We start from the raw sequence: 23,741 nt of genomic DNA, 5'->3' as shown, positions 1-23,741 counted from the left end.
CATTCTATGCTGCTCTCGTAGCCCTCGATCGCGGTACGATGGACAACAGTGAATAGGTGGCATTTTAGTCTAATCGTGGCATTGGCGTAGTGCGGTTCGTTCGGTTTGAAATTCGGTGGTTTGTGTATTTCGTATAGTTCGGAATAAGGTAACTAGTTTCCAGTTGAATGTGGTGCGTTGTATTCGCGTAAACAAGATTTAAGTATAATCACGCATTCAACTTGATTGGCATACAAAGGCGCCTTATTAGGGAGTTCGTTAGGATTTGAAGGTGCTCTTCGTTGTAAAACTGCGTCTCTCGGCCGAAAGTAACATTCTTTTCGAAGAGAAGATCGTTGTGGTTCAATAACAATCCGTCGATGTATTGGGTAAGAGCATGGCTTGGCTAGACGGGAGAGACGTTGGCAACCGGTTTTTTCGTCACGTGCGAGATGTTTTGCGAATGTTTTAGCCAACCTACTCTCTACCTTGGCGGTTATTATTATCTGTTTTTGTGCCTCTTTTGCCTCATTTCGCTTGGCAGTTTGACGCCGTCGTCCAGCAAGAACAGGTTGCAGACTCCACGGGGTGAATCACACCTCAATACCGACCAGAAGATTACAATAAGAATGACATGGCAGTAAATTCGCCTTGTGGAACGCATTACAGTATGAACTCGATAGAAGCAAGTTTCTTTCGAAATAGTGTTAGTGGATGTACTGATGAATTCGTGAATATGTAGTTCAATACAAGTGATCATTCCTCTGGCCTAAAATAACATCAAGAACCCACTCGAGATCAATCCCCCAAGTATAGATGACAGTTCTCTGAGGTATGCTAGATACTCATAGTGGTGGTAAATAGTTTTGCACAGAGCTCAAATGGGATTTCATAATTATTGTTTATGTATGGGTGGAAAAAATGGCGATCTAGAATATTTTAGAAGCTATCATCTATACTTGGATCAATGCTCAATTCCTGTTCACGGAAAATGAGCTCGTTTCCATGGTAACACAAAACCGCACAAATGACAATGGGTTCACCGATTTAACGTTTCAATGGGTTTCTTGGTGTAGGAGGCTTTCCACGAAGCAGCACGAAAAAAATCCATTTTTTTTAATTTTGCATTTTTGATTTGCATAAAATTTTGCACAGCTGTTCTAATCAATATAAATAACCATTTTTTCATATTAAAACTTTTTATTGAGTCTCGACTAACTTTCAAATAGGGCCTATGAAAAAATGGAACACATGCAAATGAAAAATCATATCTCTGAAACTGCTTGTTTGATCGGAAAACTGTCTTCGGCAAATTTGTAGATTAATAAATGGTGGCTCTCAGAAAAATACACATTGAAAAATTTATTTAGTTTTTCTCCTAAAAAAACTGAATTTTGTTACTAAAAATTAAATATCTCAAAAAGTTATTTTTTTATCTTCGTGTTTTTTTGTGAGAATAAAGTTCATTCTGTTAGCTACCATCTGTAGAAATTTCATAATGGTAAAAAAATGTACAAAAAAGTTATGACACTTTGAACATTTTCGGTTGTGTGTTTTTTAGAGTGTATGACGAATTCACGCAAACTCGCCGTAGGGGTTTGGCAAAACTGTCTCAGAATCCGATGGAATTTCTTAGCTTTAAAGACGTATTTTAAAGCAAGATTGCATACGTTGTATTTTTTATTTACCTAGACTAATATTTGAAAAGGTCTAAAGTATTTGACCGTTTTTTACTCAATATAACTTAAAAATGACATTACCTACAAAAAAGTTATGTATGGGTGACTTTTAGATAATCATGTGAACTTCCATAACATTGAAAAATGTCAATACGCTTTAAAAGTAAGAAAATGCAAATAAGAAAAATTATTTCAATTTGCAAAACATGACATTTTTGTAATTATTGAAAATTTTGCCATATATCGCAAGATGCGCACTTTTGAAGAAAAGCATTTCTGAGGTACCGTGATGTCGGGTGAAACTGATCAGTGGGGTGAAATTGATCGACGTGAGGGTCATGTCTCTCTCTCTCTCTTCTTGGCGTAACGTCCTCACTGGGACAAAGCCTGCTTCTCAGCTTAGTGTTCTATGAGCACTTCCACAGTTATTAACTGAGAGCTTCCTCTGCCAATGACCATTTTGCATGTGTATATCGTGTGGCAGGCACGAAGATACTCTATGCCCAAGGAAGTCAAGGAAATTTCCTTTACGAAAAGATCCTGGACCGACCGGGAATCGAACCCGTCACCCTCAGCATGGTCATGCTGAATACCCGTGCGTTTACCGCCTCGGCTATATGGGCCCTGAGGGTCATGTTCATTTGTTAAAAATATTGCTTTAAACTTAAAACAATTTGTAGAAAATGACCATCATCCGGCTAAAGGATTATTGAATGATGAGTTACATGTTTTACAGTCAATTAGTCACATATTTCTGTATTAAATTCAATATTTTCCGTAATTGCGTGTTTGGCGAACCTCAAATACCCTTTCAAACTTTTGTTACCGTGGCTGTATCGCACATGTAATGAATATTCGAATGGATGCTTTTAGCTGCCAAGTATTTGCTAAACACGATTTCATAATCAAAAATTTTATAAATATTCAAATTTATACATAAAATTGCACTTTTCGGAAGTAATCACTTTTTCAGTATGAAAAGTGCATACTTTAAGGCGTTTTCATGAAATTTATTAAATTTAAAACTTGAATAATTAAAAATTGAGAAAACTCGTTAAACTTTTGCGCAGCATTTCGCATTCTGGGGTTGTTAATTCAGGTGGAAAACATATTTTTGGCACATGCAAAGGTATTTCATTTACTGATCAATTTCATCCCGAAAGCAAAATTATTGATTATTTATTTTAAATGATATTTACCTATTGCAATAAAATGATTTGTAGTAAAAGTTTCAATCTCGTTGACTGATTAGAATCGTGGTCGTACTTGTTTATTGCTTTGAGTTTGACTTTCTTTGGGTGATCGACTGTACGTTGGATGATATCTTTAATTGGCAATTCAGTCTAATTTGATCAATCAAAAAGAACTATATGTTTTCTTAACCCGACGTTTCGGTCCTTATTGGACCTTTTTCAAGGATTCTGTAATGTTTGAGTTTGACCATATCGCTGCATTCAAAATCACGGTAGCATTAGTAGAACATTTTTGACAGCTCCTCCTCTCTTAAAGTATATTCTCCTATACCTAATAGAAGGCTCCTAGCAATATCATAAACTTCCTCTAAAATGCTACGTCTTTAATGGACGGTTCCTAACAACAAATACTTCATGTCATCATTTTGCGTGTTTCTCTTCGGTAGAAAACAAAAGATTTTATCCAGGGCGTTTTTACAGATATTAAATTAAACATAGCTCCATATGTTTAAATCACAAGTCTATCTAATGCAAAGTATTTATTTTATTCTCTTATGAATAAGAAAACTTTTAAGTTGAAATTCGACTTCTGGTTGATGTTCTGAATTTCTGTGTAACAAATCTGGTGTTCTGGTTCAAAAGAGAATCCTAAATTATATTCTTTGTATTGGATAGATTTATAATTGAAACATGTAAAGCTATGTTCAATATCAATATGTGAAAATCCACGTATAAAAATACCCAAAAATTGGTTTGACTCAAAAAAAAAACATTTTGTGTTGGGTTAGACTTAGATAATAGCAATTTAATTACTTTGATCCATTTTGAATTCTATTCTTATTGGTTGGTGTGGGGTTTGGTTCTCCGAAATAGGATTAATTTAATTTCGCAAATGGGCATGTATTCCAAATTGACTTCAATTTATTTTTTAACTTTTTTTAGCGTGATCATTTTTTCAATATTTCAATTTTTTACTTGAAAGTTTACACAAATTCCTTAAAGTCACACATACCACACTTTTTTGCAGGTCATGTTATTTTTAAGTTATATTGGTATAAATAAAATAGTCAAAAACTTAAGCCCTTTTCAAATATTAGTGTAGATAAATTTAAAAAAAACAACAAAGTATGCAACGTTGCTTTAAAGTACATAGTCTTCATACCTACACAATTCCATTGAAATCTGAAAGGGTGCTGCCAACCCCAAAATCTAGTTTGCGGGAAATTCGTCATGCACTCTAAAAAAACACGCAACCAAAAATGTTCAAAGTGCCGTAACTTTTTTGTACATTTTTTTACCACTATAAAAATTTTACAGATGATAGCTAACAGAATGAACTTCATTCTCACAAAAAAACACGAAGGTAAAAAAATAACTTTTTGAAATATTTAATTTTTAGTAACAAAATTCATTTTTTTCAGAAGAAAAACTAAATAAATTTTTCAATGTGTATTTTTCTGAGAGCCGCCATATATTATTCTACAACTTTGCTGAAGACACCTTTCCGATCGAACAAGCCGTTTCCGTGTTATAATTTTTTATTTGCTTATGTTCCATTTTTTCATAGGCCCTATTTGAAAGTTAGTCGAGACAAAATATGAACTTTTGATATGAAAAAATGGTTTCTCACATGAAAAGGAATAGTATACAAAAATATCAAGTAAATTAAAAACATCGATTAAAATGGATTCGTGCTGGTCCGTGGAAAGCCTCTGTAGCTGTCACGTGAAATCAAATGAGTGGGTCCTAATGTTGAACTATCTACAAGTTAATGTTTTCAACGCTTGAAAGCCATATGAGGGAACACGTGCATTGACTCAACCACAATCAACGGATCTCTGATGTCTATCAAGTGATATCTGACCGATGCAACGTAATCATATTGCACTTATCGAACATCTACTGTACGTATTTTGAATATTCACTGCGGACAACTAATGATCAGTGCAGAACGGAAATAAGACGCCAGATACTTTTACTCTTTTGCGCCGAGCCAACAAGCCAGTCAGTCAGTGGTGAGCGTGGTGTGACTGGATGCAGAGATGAAGTGGTTTGATTAACGGTTGGTGTATTTAACGCCTTTTGTGGGATGGAGGTGAGCTGGAGTGGTGGAAGCACGTGCGCGTGAGCTCAATCAAAAGTCGAACTTTTATTTTTATTTTGTTATCGGAACCTGATCCGAACCGAGCCGGCCGAAACCGGTTTGGAGAGGTAAACAAAACTTGATACCTACGCGCTTTAGGGCAGTGTTAAGGACGTAGGAATGTTAATCACAATCCTTGTTTTTAGTTTGCTTTGTGGTACTTTGTTTTATTTTGCTTCATCTCAGATTCGTAAAGTTTTTACTCTCGTCTCTCACATTTGAAACACTTCTTGCATTTCAATACGAGAATTTTGGAAAAACCAGTGAAGAGAATTGTCAGACAAAAGAGGCACAAAACAAGCAACAAAGAAGACGCGGCGATTACTCTTTATCCCAACTGGTAACAGATAATGACATGATCTCGACTTTTTTTGTTGCAGACAAAACGGAAGCTGAATTTGTTGTGTACTTTTCAACTCGTGAATAATCAATTATTACTAACCAAAAATCGAAACTTTTTGATGATACATCTTCAGCATCATTGTAGTGTTTACCGACTTGAAGTTACCGCTCGAAAATCACAATGTAAGGCGTAAAAATCTCTAAATTCGTGGTGCACCATCTTTGTCCTATTCTGTTCAAGTTGGGACAAACGTATGTCGCATTGGGTAGAATGTCGCAACAAAATCAGGTTGCGACATTGTCGTTATTGTTGCGCGATGGTTGAATTTTGATTCACTGGGAAAAACTATATGGTTCGTACACCAATATTTAGTGTTAAATGCTGATTTTGAATAAGGTTTAACATTCATACTTATTTGAATTTGAATAAATATAGAGAAGTTGTTCATATCTTGGGATATTGATGAAAATATTTGTTTTTATTTTTAACAATCTGGGAGATAGGAGGGATAAGCATTTAATCAGCAGTATATTGGGCCAAAACCTGCATTTAATTAGCACTAATGGCGCATATACGGCAGATTGGAATTTTATGACCTGCTTTAAAGGCGCATATAGTGCCGAAATAATGCTATTTTAACTGCTTATTGGTTACCTGGGTAAATTCTGCTTCTCAAATTCGTTTTATATGCGAACGAGTTTGCAAAGCTTGACTCGCGACCCGGTAAAACCCGTGAAACTTTTGCGGGTTTTACGGCTTTTTGCCTTTCTCGTTCACCAAAGTGAACTGAAAGGCTATATGTTCACTCAAAAAACGAATTTTCGATAGAAGGCTCGAAGGGTCAAGTCACATATACCAATCAACTCAGTTCGACGAATTGAGATGATGTGTGTATGTGTGTATGTATGTATGTCTGTGCGCAAAAAGAGTTCTTACTTTTAAGGCACTTCCCATTGGCCGATTTTATGGATTATAGCTCGAATCGAACCGGAATTTTACCGCATTGTTTGTTATTCCAGACCATTTGTCTGGATCGGTCAAAGCGTTCCGGATTTATGGCCATTTCATTGATTCGGACCAGCACCGGTAGAACTGATCGTATATAAAACTGAACCAAGCCTCATCATGCGGGCGGACACATCAAGCTGCGGCGATTTTTAGCATGGTTGACGAATTTTGTGCGGAAATCAACACTGGAGACCAGAACTGTCCACACGATGTCAGCCCAAAATTCAAGATGGCGGCACCAAATTGAAGATGGCGGCTGTTTAGTAGAAGTCCTGTTCAACGACGCGGGTTGAACTTGCTCGAAGTTTCTGCATCTTGCTCTTACCCATTTGTCATCAAACGGGTAAGAGCGGGATACAGCAACTTCGAGCAAGTTCAACCTACGTCGTTGAACAGGACTAGAGTTTTAGGCTCTAAAACCATGCAATATGGGGTATATTTGGAATAGGGAAGATGTCTGGAGTTCAAAAATGGAGACCAGAATATCCAAGATGGCGGTCTGACATCCAAGATGGTGGTCTAAAATCCAAGATGGCGGCTTCTAATTCAAGATGACGTCTATTTATTGGAGTTTTAGGCCCTAAAACCATGCAATATGGGTATATTTGGTATGAGGAAGATGTCCGGAGTCAAAAAATGGTGACCAGAATATCCAAGATGGCAGTCTAAAATCCAAGATGGTGGTTCCAAATTCAAAATGGCGGCTGTTTCATGGAGTTTTAGGCCCTAAACCATGCAGTATGGGTATGTTTGGTATGGGGAAGACGTACGGAGTCCAAAAATGGCGACCAGAATATCCAAGATGGCGGCCTAAAATCCAAAGAGTCGGCTCCAAATTTAAGATGGCGGCTGATTAATGGAATTTTAGGCTTTACAACCAAGCAATAATGGTATATTTGATATAGGGAAGTTGTCTGGACTCCAACAATGGTGACCAGAATATCCAATATTGCGATCCAAAATAAAAGATGACGGCTCCTAATTCAAGATAGCGGCTGTTTAATGGAGTTTTAAGCTCTAGAACCATGTCTGGACTCCAAAAATGACAACCAGAACATCCAAGATGGCGATCTAAAATCCAAGATGGCGGCTGTTTAGTTGAGTCTTAGGCCCTAAAACCAATGAGAGTATATTACAGGTGGGGAAGAAGAAGAGATGGCTATGTATTAGTAAGGAAAGAAAAATGTAAACACAAATAGTGACGTCACTATTTGACACGCGTTCTTATGGGAGCTCGCTTTGATTGTAGTAGTGGCATGTTTTGCACCAGACACGGATCTCACGCACACGAAGTATCTTCTTCCCCACCTCTATTAGACTCTCATTGCCCTAAAACTATGCAATATGGGCTTGAATATGGGTATATTTGGTATAGGGAAGATGTTTAGACTCCAAAAATGGCGAAGATAATATCTAAGATGGCGGCTCCAAATTCAAGATGGCAGCTGAACTTAAATCCAAAATAGCGGTTAAAAATTCAAGATAGCGGCTTTTTCTCAAGAGTTCAACGCTTAAACACCAAAAGCCAGATAAACAATATGATTTCTGGTGCCGTAAAATGGATTTTTGTTAAACGTATGAAAGTGCGATGGAGGTAGGGGAACTTACGTATTTTCGGCAGTTTTGTTCTCTTCGTCATGGGTTTTTTTTTTTTGAAACCTGTTGGCCTCAGAGTTGGCCTCAAATCCTTCCCAACCAAGCTGAGTTATATGCCCAAATTTTAGGCAATTCGACTCACAAAAACCCGTCATGATGAAGAGAACAAACCTGCCGATAATACCCTTCGTCACCCTATTTGATATAACGTAATAACCCCCAGATAAACTACGAAGTCACTCGAATCAATGTGTTGTTGCATCATTAGCCTTGTTACCCAAAATTTGTGCAAATTGGGAAAACCTTAGTGTAAGTTATATTGAAGCACAAAAAAACAAAACAACTTTTACGTGAAAACTCATGTTTTTATTGGTTGAGCAAATTTCACCGAAATCATTATTTGGGGTTAATTTCACGTCGAATTCATTAACATGTCACTTGAGTTTTGTTGAAATGGGTTTTCCGAAAGCACGAGAAAGGCGCCATCACCGCTTAGTGGGTTAATTAGGGTTTTTCGTCTTTTCGGCATTGTTTGGGGTATTTGGCTTGGCAAAACTAGTGTCGCGCCCCCTGCTTGCGAGAGTGGGCTTTAGGACATTTCCCCGAATTCCATTACCCCGAATGATCCATTACCCCGAATGACCCATTTACCCGAATGGTCCAATATCCGAATTATTTATCCACAAGCCTGCCTCGAGACCCGCCATGGGTAGTTATCGGTACATTCACCACATTTTCAGCAAAAAACTTCTTTCTGACCTTGCTACCAAAGAACTTTCATTCAAGGACATTGCAACTACTATGTGGTCATCACATATGTATCCTTCTTTCAAACATAGGCTATTCTTTCTAATCATTAATTTAAGCAATTTGTTGGCGTCGCAACTGTTATTATTTTTATCAGAGATTTTTCCTTCTTTTAATCATAGGCTGTTCTTTCAAGTTATACTGTTGTATGGAAGAGTGACATGATCACATTAGTTTATTTCTTTCGTCCATATGATTCGAAACCAGTTGTTCAGTAGAATTTTTTTCCTTCTTTTGGTTATTGCCTGTTCTTTTAAACATACTGGTTAGAGATCTGTTCAAAGGGTCCCAGAAGCTGTATATGCTTGGGTATTCTCACTGCAAAAAATAGGCAGAATAAAGTTTTATCGACCAAACTAGTTCGTTCCGGGATGCACGTCACGATTTTCCCTCGTATTGGAAAATACGAAATTAATAATTCAGAAAAAAAATATTTGGGTTAATGGGTCATTCGGGGTAATGGAATTCGGGGAAATGGGTCATTCGGGGTAATGGAATTCGGGGTAGTGTCATCCGGGGTAATGGAATTCGGGGAAATGTCATAGAGTCGCGAGAGTAAATCCTGGACCACATAACGTCCGTTGCGTTTGAGTTTGCGTTCTTTATGATGGATTTTTTCATAGAAATATGTCAAACTACTGTCACACAAATACATATCCATTGTGTGGGGCTGATGATATTTCGCGTTTCATTCCTCGAGCATGTGTGCTTGTCAACTTTTCCATAGTCGGTACACTCGTTTATGAATCAACCAATTATTAGAGATATACATATTTGCTGCCATGATTACCGTATATGCTGGAAGCGTCAAAAGAAAATACGTTTGTTCTAATGCCAATGTTAAAGTTATCTAAAAAACTGGTTTTCTTCAGAGACAGCACAAATGTTACGTCAATAAGAATAAAATAAAGTATACTTTGCTTTGGAATACTAACACGCATTAGCGAAAAATAAAAACTCGACCTAAGCTTTCCAAGATCCTATACCCAAAACGCAACGATCTCTGTCCTGTTGTACTCTCAAGTATCGTCCCGTCGTCTGATCATTCTATCTATATCGATAAACAAGTCCACGTACGGACATTTTCATAAATGCTTAAATACAACTCAACTGTATCCTTTTTCTCAAACAGGTTCCCGTTGCGATGGCAATCGAATTTTAGAATGTAGGTATAAATTCAGCCAAAACATTTCGCCGCGAGCTTATTAGCATTCCTTCGGTCCGGCTAAACGGTCACGCGTACGCTCGCGCAAGACTCTACGTATCTCCATATAATCAGGCAATCTCATTGTTCGTAAGCCTAAGTGCGCCGTTAGTAGTAAAACGGAAAAACAGGTTCCATTTCCAATAATTGCCGGCCGGTGTGCGCGGCGAGTAATCACGAGACATTCGCAGAGAGGAGGAGAGTGGCCGCTGTAGTGGCACGCGACTTTACTATACGTTAGGGCACGGTTCGGTGAGTTATGGGTCTCACACAGATCGAGAAGTTCGTACCAGGCGCCAGGTGGCTCCGTGGATATAACGCACAGTTCGCGGTAGCTGATCTCATCGCCGGCATCACAGTAGGCTTGACGGTGCTGCCGCAAGGTTTGGCGTACGCTACGCTAGCCGGTTTGGAGCCACAGGTGCGTAGAAGAGTGTTCGTTCGTGTGTTTGTGTGAATTTCGATCATTGATAGACTTTCTGAATTGCAGTATGGACTGTACTCGGCATTCGTGGGCGGTTTGGTGTACGCTCTGATGGGCGGTTGTCGTGAAGTGACCATAGGACCTACAGCACTGCTGGCCTTGATGACAAGTCGTCACACGGGACTTGGTGGAGAGTCCGGTCCTCACTTTGCTATTCTTTTGTGCTTTCTGGCCGGAATCGTGGAGCTGCTGATGGCTGTTCTGCGACTTGGCGCATTGGTGGATCTGATATCCCTGCCGGTTACGGTGGGTTTCACGTCGGCTACGGCTTTGATCATTGGAGCATCGCAGTTGAAGGCCCTACTCGGTATTCGAGGTGGGTCGGGATCCGGATTTGCCGAAACGATCAAGGCAGTTGTGATGCGCTTCGGTGAGGCTCGCGTGCCAGATAGCATCCTTGGATTCGTCTCTATCGCCATTCTTCTGGCGCTTCGGGTGAGTAAAATCAAATCATAGATAAGCAGGCGTTGCTCCTTTCAGCTTACTAACTGCGTGTAGGGTTGCTTATTGTGTGTTAAGTGGATGCCAATCAGTGCTAACATCGGACACGGACGCAATGAAAAAATGAGTACCTACCGGGAGCGTACACTTGACTGAGACATGACCATTGAACACTATAGAGATAAGCTTCTTTTTGCGAGAAACAGTTTTCCTTCTTCAACTGCGTGTGGTTTTGTCAAAATAGTAGGGAATCGCCCCTGCAAGCTCAACCTGGATACCTTGAAATGTACCTGGTTACATCTTTTTTTGTTTTTTGAATCTTGTTATTACCAATTCAACCTTCAAGTTAACAGACGTATTTTAACTGTTCAAACTCTTAACGTTTTCCAAGTCATCGTTTCTTAAAAAATTGTGGGTTCCTCTACGCGAGAATCAACGCACAAAATACCTCAACTCGACGGTGGACCAAGATTTCAAAACTGGAGTTTTTGGGTGAAAATATTCCTGGTTTCTGTTGGAGTACTAGACAGATCTGGACAGTTATTGACTGACCCCGGCTTACCCCGGGGTTGATCGCATATCAGCTGGAATGCTCAAAGCTGACCCCGCAGTATCCGCACAACTGCTGCATCAATTATTCTGCAACATATGGGAAACCGCGACATTTCCGGCCAACTGGATGCAAGGCCTTATTGAAGCACAGTCCGCGGCATTTTAGTGCATATTACTGTACAACGGTGTCTTGTCAGATCCCATCTGGGTCATTGCTCAAATGAGGAAAGGATGTATACTATCACCGCAACTGTTCTTTATGGTAATCGACGAGATCCTGGTAGGTGCGATTGATCGTGAACCAAATCGTGCGTTGCTGTGGCAGCCCATTACCATGGAGCACCTGACTTCGAATGGGCTGACGACGTTGCTCTCCTAGCTTAACGGCGCTCAGATATGCAGCGCAAGTTCGATGATTTTGCCAATCGCTCCTCGGAGGCAGGTCTTACCATCAACGTCAACAAGACCAAATCATTAGATACACGGTCAACCCTTCCAGCTTTACGGTAGCTGGGCAAGCAGTGGAGAATGTTGATACATAGCTTTTAATATCTTGGTAGCCAAATGGCGGCACCAAGATCGACATAGTTGCACGAATCAAGGATGCGAGGGCTCAAGGGACATTCTGATGTCGGTAAAGAAGCTTGCCAACGTAGGAAGAAGTGGACGTTACGTTTTCCGGTACTGTATCTGTTCTGAAAAAAGGCGGGAACATGATTGGAACCGCGCAGATGAGAGGTGGATTATTCGAGGTGAGTTAAGCTGGAAAAAGCTACTCGCGACGAGCAAATAACGTTGAACCAGGAGCATTATATCCAGTCAATTCGGAAACTTTCCGGGATAGAAGCGGGTCTATAGCTATAGAAAACAAATGCGAGCGAGAAGCTGCCTATAGATGACCAGATCACATTTCGACCGAATCTCATTGTTTACCTAGGTAAGTTAAATATTTGTGCCAGTTATAGAAACAGCAGATTCAAAAGCACAGGTTTTGCCATCTAGCCGCTTAACTTCGATTTCAAAACAACTTTTTGTATCGGAGAATTCTTGGTTAAGATATGATTGTACCACCGATTGAAGAGATTGTTTCTAGTTCGTGTTGAATACAGCTTTCGCTAAATAACTGGACCTTCATGTTGGATAGCGCCATCATATAAACACCTTGAGATTGTTGAATCGCAGCAATCATCTGTTTTTTGAAGACATTTGTAATGTCAATAAGTTCTTCATTCTGATTCAAAGCTTCAAATAATAAAGATGTTATATTGTTAGTCTCAGTTTTACTTGCCCGGTTCAAATCCACACTTGCCTTCCAAGAGGTTATGGGCCCTCGGCTGTGAATCCGGAACAAGATAAAGGTTGTTGAAGATTTTTTGAAGTAGACGAATCCAGGAGCGGCAGATCAAACTGGGCGATCGGATGGTTTGTTTCCCGAAGTTGAACGGCTTGAATTTCGACATCTGGAGTTTCAAAAAGAAGTTTCTTCTGACCAAGGAAGGTTGCTGGAAGGTCGTCAATGAACCGAAGCCGAACCCTGCTCCTGCAAATTGGACCGAAAAAGACGAACAAACCCTAGCGACAATTGGTTTAGCCGTGGAAGACAGTCAGCTCGTCCATATTAGGAAGGCCAAGACTGCAGCTGAAGCCTGGAAAAGTTTGGAGATTTTCCATGTGAAGCGGACTCTGAGCCTCAAGGTCTCGATCATGCGTAGGATTTGTGCGATACGATTGGAGAATAACGGTGATATGGAGATCCATATCGGAAGATTGGTGGAACTGTTCGACAAACTCAACGGACTTCAGCCCGACAAGGTCCTGGATGATGATGATTAACCTGGGCTTGTTAGGGGAATATCTGTAAATAAAAAGAAAATCGGGTTAAGTACGGTTCCTTTGAATTCCACTAAGAATTTGCATCCTTTGACAGATACGTATTTCGACCTCAACTGTAAGGTCGTCTTCAGTGTCTTGTCAGTCGAGTCAAGTACAAGACACTGAAGACGACCTTACAGTTGAGGTCGAAATACGTATCTGTCAAAGGATGCAAATTCTTAGTGGAATTCAAAGGAACCGTACTTAACCCGATTTTCTTTTTATTTTCCTGGATGAAAGTTGGCTGGTGGCAATCATGTTCAGCAGCCTCTCTGAAGAATACGATACGCTTATGTCTGCATTGGAGGCTAGATCTGGAGGAGAAAGCCAACAACGTGCATCAAGGCGACGATTAGCATTAGCATTAGCATTAGCATTAAGCGAGTCGCACAAATTCGTAGGTGGTGCAGTCCTAGACCGCTGTTATGAGGGTTGCCTCCTTCCCGTCCGAACCAAAGCACAAAGATTTGGGACTAATCTCTGACTCTTAGACAAGACTGACGCAATCCTCCAATGGTCGAGCACTGTCCTGGCCACGTCCTTGCGACTGCTGAGGAATGGGAAAGGATGGTTAGTTTTGGACACCTATGAAAAATGTAGACAACTCTACGATCTCTCAGGCCTAGGTGTCACGGGAATTTGGGTGTTGTTAGTGGAAGGGCAAACTCCAGAGGATACGCTTGGTCAACGTTCAGGCACACCATTGTCAGTCTTCTTCGAATCCGTTGTCTGCCCGATTCATCCTGGATTCCTCGTCGTCTTGATGGCATTTGGTTGAATTACCAGATTCTTCGGTTGATTATCTGAAATATAAAATAATATTAACATCGTACGTCAAATTAGCTACATATTAGTGATACGCTCGCCACAGTTGCATATTTTTACAAAATTATTTATATCATACGATTAATTTACCTCAAACCTGCTGAAATAAAATGTTGATTAGCAGTACATTGAAACAAAATTAACTACAAAACACAAAAAAAGCACCAAACTTTAATCTTGGAATATATTTATTAATACGGTAAATATCAAGATCAAAATTTGATTTGGTAGATCTTACATCGCAACGCACCATTCTAAGGTGATCTACCCACGTTACGGGTGGACATATTTTTCTATAAATGAGTTGAATTAAAAACATTCGGAAATGAGGAACATATTTTAAAACCGCCTGGAAAATAACCTGCAGTTTTCCCATGTATTTCGGTCAATTCTCCCATACAAACTTCAAAGATGAATAGCACCGCCCAAATGTTGACGGATTTGGCTGAAAATTATACCAGAGCTTCGTTGCATCATATAGAATGAAATGAGAAGGGGGCCCATCAAAATTTTTGCCAAGTGGTTTTTTCTATGTAACCTTGAACCACCCTAATGTACATGATTTGAATGAGAAGGGAATATTTTTAGTAAAACGACATTAGCTGTATAACAACACGCAGAAAAAATATGATTGTTTTCTTAAATATTTGAGATAAAATCAAACAAATTGTAAATTTGATCAGGCCACAAAATTAAGTGTTTGAAACAAATCAAACATTAAATTTAAACATTGAGAACTTGAAAGAACCGCGGCATTTTTAGAGTAACTATTGCGCATTTAGTTCACCACTGAACTGCGCACGCAGTATTTATTAAGCGCGAAAATCTGTAAAACACATTTTTCGGGTAAACGTACCTCAGGGTGGCCAGCGAACCGGGAAAACCGGGAAAACCGGGAAAAAGCCGGGAATTCATAATCACCGGGAGAAAACCGGGAAATATACGGGAATTCAGATTACCACCGGGAAAACGTTTTACGTTCAACGTTTTTTTTATTCTCCATGAGAATAATTTGTAGTGCCGAGCTTGTTGTTGGTTGAACACAATGTGCATTGAAATTACAGCTTGCGTTATATTGAGTTGTTAAAAATTTTAAAATCGTTATGCACTACATTTTCTGTAACAACAACAAGAAAATGATAATAATAAAAATAATGACAGACAGGTGGAGCAAATAGGTCATTGTCGTTAGTGAGCCGAATTTTAACAACAGTTATGTTCAACTAGACTGAAACCAAAACAAATAATTCTTTTATATGGAACATAACAGACGAACGCAAAACAATGTAGCCAAAGCTTTACACTTAAATTTGTGAGTGAAAAAATTGCAAAGTTATGCAAAATTTAAACATAATACAGTAGACGTTCGATAACTGCAACATGTTTACGTTTCACTTAGCGAACAAAATTCGATAACTGCAACGTCAGATGGGCGTCAACAACCCATCAATTGACGTTAAATGAACGAAAAATTCATTCGATTGTTCATTTGGGCTGACTTGGCGCACCGTTTTGACGGATAGCGGTGCGATAACTGCAAATTTGTTGCACTTACCGGACTTGCAGTTAAAAAGCATTGCAGTTAAACCGTTTGCACCGACCGAACGTCTACTGTAGAGGAAATTACCTATTCTCGGCCGTTTTGTTCTCTTCGTTTTAGGGGTTTTTGAAACCTATTGAACTCAGAGTTGGTCTTACATCCTCCTCAACTAAGCTGAATTATATGTCCAAGTTCAGGTAATTTGGCTGACAAAAACTCCCCATGACGAAGAGAACAAACCTGCCGATAATACCCACTGTCACCCTATAATGTTCTAGCTTAAGGCTATCTCGAACTCTACAGCAGAAATTTGCGTTTTCTCAATGGAATTCAGCAATATGCTTCATGCTAGCGCAACAGTATCATTATAACTGTAATATAATTTCTCTTCATCAAGTTCGAATACTTTTCAAGAAAGCCTGTGTGCTAATATTAGCTGAATCTGAACATGTTATTTAAATTAAATTATTGAGAAAAATCTATAAAAATTTTACACTACTATCAGACATATTGTGTCAACCCTAGTGGAAATGATATTTTGACGTTCAACCTAAAAAGGAGAAAAAAATGTGGAAGTGCTTTACAGTTGCAAAAACGCACAAGTACAATTTTTACAGATGCCTATAATATGTTTTATTGGAATTGTAAAAAATTGCCACTAGGAAATGGAATTCCTGAGATTATTTCTGAGTTACCCAAAAGATCCTCTTGAAATTGCTCCAGGGATTCATTCAAAAGTTTCTACGGGAAATCATTTTTTTTCTAAGATTTCCTCAGAAATTACTTTTAAGATTTCTACAGGGGTTCTTTCTAAAATTCCGGCGAGTTTCTCTGGGAGGAGTTTTTTTTTGTCTTCTGCAGCAGTTCATGCTGGTCCATGCTTTTGTTCTTGGATTTCTCATACAGTTTCTGCTGGATTCCCTCCAGAATAGTATTTGGGATTTCTTCAGGATTTCTGTGGATTCTTTAGCAATTCATTTTGGGAATCCTCTAGGAATTCTAATAAGTATATAGACGTCAAAAGGTAACTTTTTACTTGTGTAATTTTTACTTGGTCAATCACAAGAATCGGTATAATTAGAATTTCTGAAGAATAGGTTCTATAAATACTGTATTTTTGTGTAACTGTAAAAATACTTCCACAATTTTAATTTTGTTTCTTTGCCATTGATCATATTTTTGCTTGATTATATCATGTAAGAAGAGTGTAGATATTCTAAGTCATTAAAGTTTTCATTACGAACAGTTCCTGTACCGATAGTTTTTCAATTCAAGTAAAAATATTAAAACCGGGAAAAAATATAAAAATTCCGGGAAAAAAACGGGAGAAAACCGGGAAATCAAAATCTGCAAGTCACTGGCCACCCTGTCGGGTAAACGGCCGACAGCGACAGAAATTCGGGAGCGAAAGTGGAGGTGGATCGGCCACACTCTACGCAGGTGCGGGACAACGTGCATCAAGGCGACGATGACGAGAATTGGGGATCTGCGTTGAAGATTCAGGTGCTCAAGATGAACGTAGGATCCTGGACTCTGGTGCTACGTGCCACATCGCAAACTACCGGAGTTTTTCGATTCAATTGATGAAGGTGTACGTGAAGACATTTGGGTAGAAAACGGAACCAAAGTGAAGTCCTCTGGCCGTGGATCTGGAAAGCTTGAATTGCTGGACCATGCTGGTAAGAAGAGAACGGTTACGATGGATGCGGTGTTGTTTGTACCAGAAACGAAATCAAACCTGATGTCAGTGTAGCGTTTAGTACAAAAGGATTACACGGTGATATTTGATCGAAACGGTGCGGAAATTTTACGAAACGGAGTAGTTGGAGCCATAGCGAAACAGCGAAACAACTTGTTTGTCCTGGAAACGTTGAAGTAATCCGTATCATTGGTTACGTCTGGAGAACATTGTATCCATGAATGGCATCGGCGTTTCGGCCACCGTGATTGTGAAGCTGTGAAGAAGTTGTGCGATTTAGCGATCGGCGTGAAGTACAAGAGGTGCGACTGCAGCAGTGAATGTGAAGTTTGCATACAAGGAAAAATGCATCGTCTCCCGTTTCCGAAGGAATTCCAGAGCAAGTCAAGTGAAATTCTGGAATTAGTGCACAGTGACGTTTGTGGTCCCATGCGAACTGCAACTCCAGGAGGAAGGAGGTTTTTCCTAACACTGATAGACGACCTTAGCAAGTATACACCGGTTTATGTTTTGCGCCGAAAGTCAGAAGTACTATCGAAGCTGAAAGAGTTCGTAGAAATGACGAAGACTCAGTTTGGACAAAAACCCAAAATCATACGTTCGGATCGAGACGGCGAGTATACCGGACACGATGTGAAAGCCTATCTAAAGCAAAATGGGATCAAGTTTCAGTACACTGCATTATACACGCCCGAGCAGAATGGAACAGCAGAACGGAAGAATAGAAGTTTGGTCAAGATGGCAAGGTGTATGTTAATCGATGCTGGTTTGCACAAACGTTTTTGGGGAGAAGCAGTAATGACAGCGAATTATCTACAAAATCGCCTACCGTCAAGAGCAATTGAAGGAACTCCCTATGAACGATGGTTCGGATCGAAACCAAGTCTCAAGCACATTCGTCGTTTTGGTACTGATGCATACTGCCACGTTCCTGGTGAGAAGCGGGTCAAGCTGGATGAAAAAGCAATCTAATTGAAGTTTGTTGGCTACAGTGAAGAGTCCAAAGCTTATCGTTTGCTGGATATCGCAACTGGAAAAGTGACCATTAGCCGTGACGTCAAGTTTCTGCAATGTCCCAATATGGTTAACGTTGATGATTCCTCGAATGAGGTTGTTGTGCCATTGGAAGCTAGTCGTATTGCTGATCCTGAAGGTGATCATCAACTTGGCCGTAGTGCTGTGAATGATTCTGACGATGAATACTGGTTCTCTGATGATGCGAACACAAGTACATCCAGTGAAGACACCTTTGTGGAGCTTGAAGCGGATAATGAAACCGAGCAGTTGCGACGATCAACCCGATCTACCAGAGGTAAGATGCCAAATAAGTATGCTTGTAGTGTAGAATCTGAAGTTCAGGTGGAGCCACGAAACGTCCGTGAAGCACTGTCATGCCCGCAGAAGGTACAGTGGCGAGAGGCAATAATGGAAGAATTGCAGTCTATCGAGTCGAATGAAACTTGGGAACTGGTTGACCTGCCCCTAGGAAACGTGCTATTGGCTGCAAATGGGTTTTCACAAGGAAAGGCAACTCGAACGGAAAAGTTCAACGATACAAGGCGAGATTAGTGTCCAAGGATTTAGTTAACGTTATGGCACAGACTACTATGAAGTTTTTGCTCCCGTCGTTCGACAAACAACTTTCCGGACGCTGATGAATGTGGCTGCCAAGCAAAAAATTATGGTGAAACAATTTGATGTGAAGACCGCTTTTCTCCATGGGCAACTTGAGGAGGAGATATTCATGAAACAACCTCCTGGGTTTGCAGTCAAGAATGCCGAAAACAAGGTTTGCCGCTTGAAGAAAAGCTTATACGGATTGAAACAGGCGGCCCGTGCCTGGAATCAACGGCTTCACGAAGTTTTGCTGTCCATTGCCCATTGAAATTTGTGAATGGCAAGTGGAGTTACGTGCTTATTTATGTAGATGACCTCATAGCGGCCAGTAAAGATCGGACGATCGTGGACATCCTGGATCCTGGAAAGAACCTTGAAGAGCGAGTTCGAAATTAAAAGCCTTGGAGATATTCGATGTTATTTGGGACTGGATGTGGAACGTAACGATATCGGCGATTACTTCATCAGTCAACGCAAGTACATAGCTGATGTTGTTCAATGTGCCAGCCTCCAAGAAGCAAAGCCATCAAGTATTCCACTGGATCCTGATTACGAGAAACATGCAGATCAAGGAAATTCACTCCAAGACAATCATTTGTATCAACAGATCGTTGGAAAGCTTCTTTATTTGGCAGTGAACTCAAGACCGGATATTTCAGCATCAATATCAATACTGAGCCGGAAGACAGTAAATCCATCGCAGCAGGACTGGAATGAACTGAAGAGAGTTGTACGTTATTTGAAAGGGACCTGCAACATGAAGCTGCGCCTAAGCAATGTTGAAAAACCTTCCGGACTAGTAGGATATGCCGATGCTGACTGGGCGGAATGTCGTGAAGATAGGAAGTCCAACAGCGGGTACGTTTTCCAATACAACGGTGGAACTGTATCTTGGGCGTGCCGCAAGCAGACGTGCGTATCTCTTTCTACTGCAGAGGCGGAGTTTGTTGCATTGTCGGAGGCATCACAAGAAGCACTATGGCTGCAACGTTTGCTGAGACTTCGGAGAAAATGTACCCATCACAATTAACGAAGACAACCAGAGATGCCTGCAAATGCTGAACAACGAAGAATTTAGCAACAGAACAAAACATATTGCAACAAGATTTCATTTTGCCAAGCAGCTCAAACAAAGTGATATTGTATGTTTCAAGTACTGCCCAATAGAAACAATGTTAGCAGATTTATTTACAAAACCGTTATCCAAGAACCGATTGGAGCTGCTCAGGAAGATGTTTGGCCTGATTATGAAGGAACAACTCACGTTGAGGAGGAGTGTTGGATAGCGCCATCATATAAACAACTTGAGATTGTTGAATCGCAACAATCATCTGTTTTTGAAGATATTTGTAATGTTCAATAAGTTCTTCATTCTGATTGAAGCCTTCAACTAATAAAGACGTTATATTGTTAGTCTCAGTTTTACTTGCCCGGTTCAAATCCACACTTGCCTTTAAAGACTTCATTGCGCCGTTCGACGACTAGTTGTACACAACGCATTATCTACAAAAGCTTCCGTTAATGTTAACACTAACACTTCTGTAATGTATCTTCTGTCCTACAAACATGTTTTCTACATCTATGCTTTCAACCTCTTCCAGAAACTCAAGGACGTCAAGACTCCTCAAGATGCCAGCAAAGGACGAAAAGCTCTTGGGATCACCTTTTGGGTCATAGCAACGGCTAGAAATGCCTTGTTGGTGCTGATCACCAGTTCCATTGCATTCTACTTTGATCAAAATGGGCAGCGACCGTTCATCCTAACCGGAACAGTCAAGAGCGGCATACCTGGTTTTCAACTACCTCCCTTTTCAACGCAAATCTCCGGTGCTAATAACACACTCGTTGACTTGAACTTCAAAGACATGGTGTCCGAACTGGGGGTTAACATTGCACTGGTGCCGGTCATCGCCGTTTTGGGAAATGTTGCCATTTCGAAGGCCTTCGGCGGAAGTGGGATCAATCCGACCAAGGAATTGGTTGCGCTTTCGTTGAGTAACGTGTTCGGGTCATTCTTCAGTTCCATTCCGGTGACTGGCTCATTCTCCAGAAGTGCTGTAAATCATGCCAGCGGGGTTAAAACTCCGATCGGGGGCATCTACACCGGTACTTTGGTGCTTTTAGCACTGGGATTGCTTACTCCGTATTTCCAATACATACCGAAAGCTGCACTGAGTGCGGTGATCATATCTGCCGTCATCTTCATGATCGAATACGAAGTCATCCGTCCGCTGTGGCGGTGCAACAAAAGAGAGCTGATCCCCGGGGCTGTTACCTTTGTGCTGAGCTTGGTCGTTGGAGTAGAACTAGGTCTGCTGGCTGGGGTCTTGGCTGATCTGGCGTTTGTCGTTTACCGCACTGCTCGACCTGTGCTAACAGTTGACGTGACATCTACGTCCACCGAGGTTCAGTACATCGTGATCCGACCACGTCACAGTCTCCTCTATTTCCCAGCAGTGGAATGGGTCAGAAACGTAATATCCAAGGCTATCAAAAAGCATGGCAACATCCCTATTGTCTTGGATTGCCGAATTGTTCACGGTACGTCGATGCGAAGAGGGTCTCTATCTTGGCTTCTAATCCGTTTCTGATCTTCTAGAGTTCGACTACACGGCTGCCACTGGTTTGGGTGCTCTTCGGAAGGAACTCGATGCCAAAAAGGTGCCTCTGGTGGTGCTGGGAGCATCCGTAGAAGTTCGTAAGATGTTGAAAGAAACGCTCAAGAGCACACTTTTGGAGGCGAACAGTGAAGAAGAGCTGGAAGTCGTCTTGCAAGAATTGTGCAATGAAGGAAAGAGAGCAGAACTACGTGAAGTTGTGTCTCCGCTGCTATCGCCAACGACAGACCACCAAAAAGTTCCCATATCTATAGATGAGGAATGATACTGAACCATATGAATCTTGTTTTGTTACAAATACGCGTACTCTAAGATTAATAATTTTACAACTAAACCATTTTGTATAGAACTGCAGTGTGTTCTCTCTACAAAGTATCTCCTGGGATTACGTAATGTTCCTGTGTTATCTACAAATTTTATGTATATATTATTACTGTTAATTTATAAAAGAAAAAAATCTAGCATTAGTGTTTTAGGTGTTTTTATTATCATCCGAAATTCATATTTTTCATTGGTTATAAATGTACTGATTTCGGACTTTGACAAGTTGGAATCATATGTCAAATTCACGAGATACGTTACTGCTGAGGGAGGCTGGGAGGGAAAAAACACATATACAGACATTTGCTTAGTTCGTCGAGCTAAGTTGATTAGTATAAAAATCACGGCCCTCCGGGTCGCGGATCGAATGTCGATTTTCCAAGCGGTTTGTATTCCCTTCTTAGACCCCCTTGTAGTAATAGAGACAGAGAAGAGAATTATTGAAGCGAAAAATATACGCCTTCTGATTGGCCGACTCAGTGGAAAGCTTGGTGGAAAGCTAGAATGAACAACAAAAGCGAACATACAAAAAGAGCTGCGCATCATGGATTCAAGTCAGTTGATAGACGATAGTGGATACGAACGGACGCACCAAAAGGCAACAGCAATGGCATTTGCAGTACACAGCAGTCCACCACAGAGAGGTTTTAAGGTGAATATAGAACGAAGCCACACCTTGAATTTTCAAAAGCACAAATCTGAAGAACCAAGTATCGCACTAAGCTGAAAAGTTGATCGATTGGTCACCACTAGCGGGTGACCAATCGATCAACTTTTCAGCTCGGTACAATGTTTGATTCCTCAGATTTGTGCTTTCGAAAATTCCAGGTGTGGCTTCATTCTATATTCACCTTAAAGAGTTTCCTCTCTGCGGTCGGTGTTGTGTCTGTAAGAATAGCCACAGCGGTCACGACACCCCTCTCTCCGCCACGTAGCAAATTTTATATGGGGACTTTTGAAACTTTATACGACCCCCCGGATAAAAATTCCAATACAAATACAATACATAACAATATTGCAGACTACATCTCAAATTGGACTATCACACTTTTTTTGGTACGCCTAAAAAGTGTGATAAAAGTGCACATTTGCCTCGGATCGTCTCAACGTCTTCGGTGCACTTATTCCTCCATTTACAAGGAATAAGTGCACCGAAGACCTCAATTCGATCCGACGTATTCCTGCGCTGTAATCACACTTTAAAGGTGTGTGCACACTATGTGTCAGTCCAACTTGGGGTGCAGTCAGAGCCAGTAATAATACTACAATACATTATATTGCCAACAATTCATTATATTGTTATTGTATGGTTATACAACAATATCTCCTATTCTATAGAAAGTTCAAACAATATCAAAACAATAAAATGTATGATTTGCGTTTCAGATTTGTTCGAGAAAAAATATTTTTTGTATTGTTATTATATTGTCTTCTGTATGATATCATCAATAAAATGTATTGTAATGTAACAATACAATATAAATTTTGTATTTGTATTGGACATTTTTACTAGGCCCCCCTTAGCGTTACGTAATATTTGAACGAACCCTTAAGGTGTGTGTCAGTCATTTGTGCAATGATATGTTTGAAGTTTTTTATATATTTTTTTTTGCGTAGAAAAATCATATTTTAATTATTATAAATGAAAGATTCTGCAAAGAGTTACTATCCGATTAAAAGCTTATGAATAATTTAGATCGAATAGCAGAAAGTTTTTGATTATACGGGTTCTTATTGAGCTTTGCAAGGATTTCGCGACGATCGTGCAAATTTTCAATCTTTGACAGCACAATGTTCACACATCCAACAACAAAGGAAAC

The 23,741-nt window shown here is 40.1% G+C and overlaps 1 protein-coding gene across 3 annotated transcripts in view; it reads left to right on the top strand.

Moving 5' to 3' along the window:
• LOC109410441 (sodium-independent sulfate anion transporter) overlaps positions 1 to 22,067 on the top strand; it is a 39,034-nt gene extending 16,967 nt beyond the window's left edge. The window contains exons 1-5 of one of the 3 annotated variants that reach the window (XM_029869984.2): positions 41 to 148; positions 9,881 to 10,373; positions 10,443 to 10,871; positions 20,584 to 21,523; positions 21,582 to 22,067. In XM_029869984.2, coding sequence (XP_029725844.2) covers positions 10,212 to 10,373; positions 10,443 to 10,871; positions 20,584 to 21,523; positions 21,582 to 21,865 — 1,815 coding nt within the window. In that variant the 5' untranslated portion in view covers positions 41 to 148; positions 9,881 to 10,211 and the 3' untranslated portion in view covers positions 21,866 to 22,067. Of the gene's footprint in view, positions 1 to 40; positions 149 to 9,880; positions 10,374 to 10,426; positions 10,872 to 20,583; positions 21,524 to 21,581 lie in introns of those variants that run through there. The other 2 variants (XM_029869978.2, XM_029869998.2) reach the window with 2 other exon arrangements.
• The last annotated feature ends 1,674 nt before the right edge of the window (positions 22,068 to 23,741 follow it).

Source organism: Aedes albopictus, chromosome 3, assembly GCF_035046485.1.
Source record: "Aedes albopictus strain Foshan chromosome 3, AalbF5, whole genome shotgun sequence".
In the NCBI taxonomy this organism is placed as follows: Eukaryota; Metazoa; Arthropoda; class Insecta; order Diptera; family Culicidae; genus Aedes; species Aedes albopictus.
Note: the sequence above shows the minus strand (reverse complement) of the source record. Positions and strands in the feature narration are given on the sequence as shown.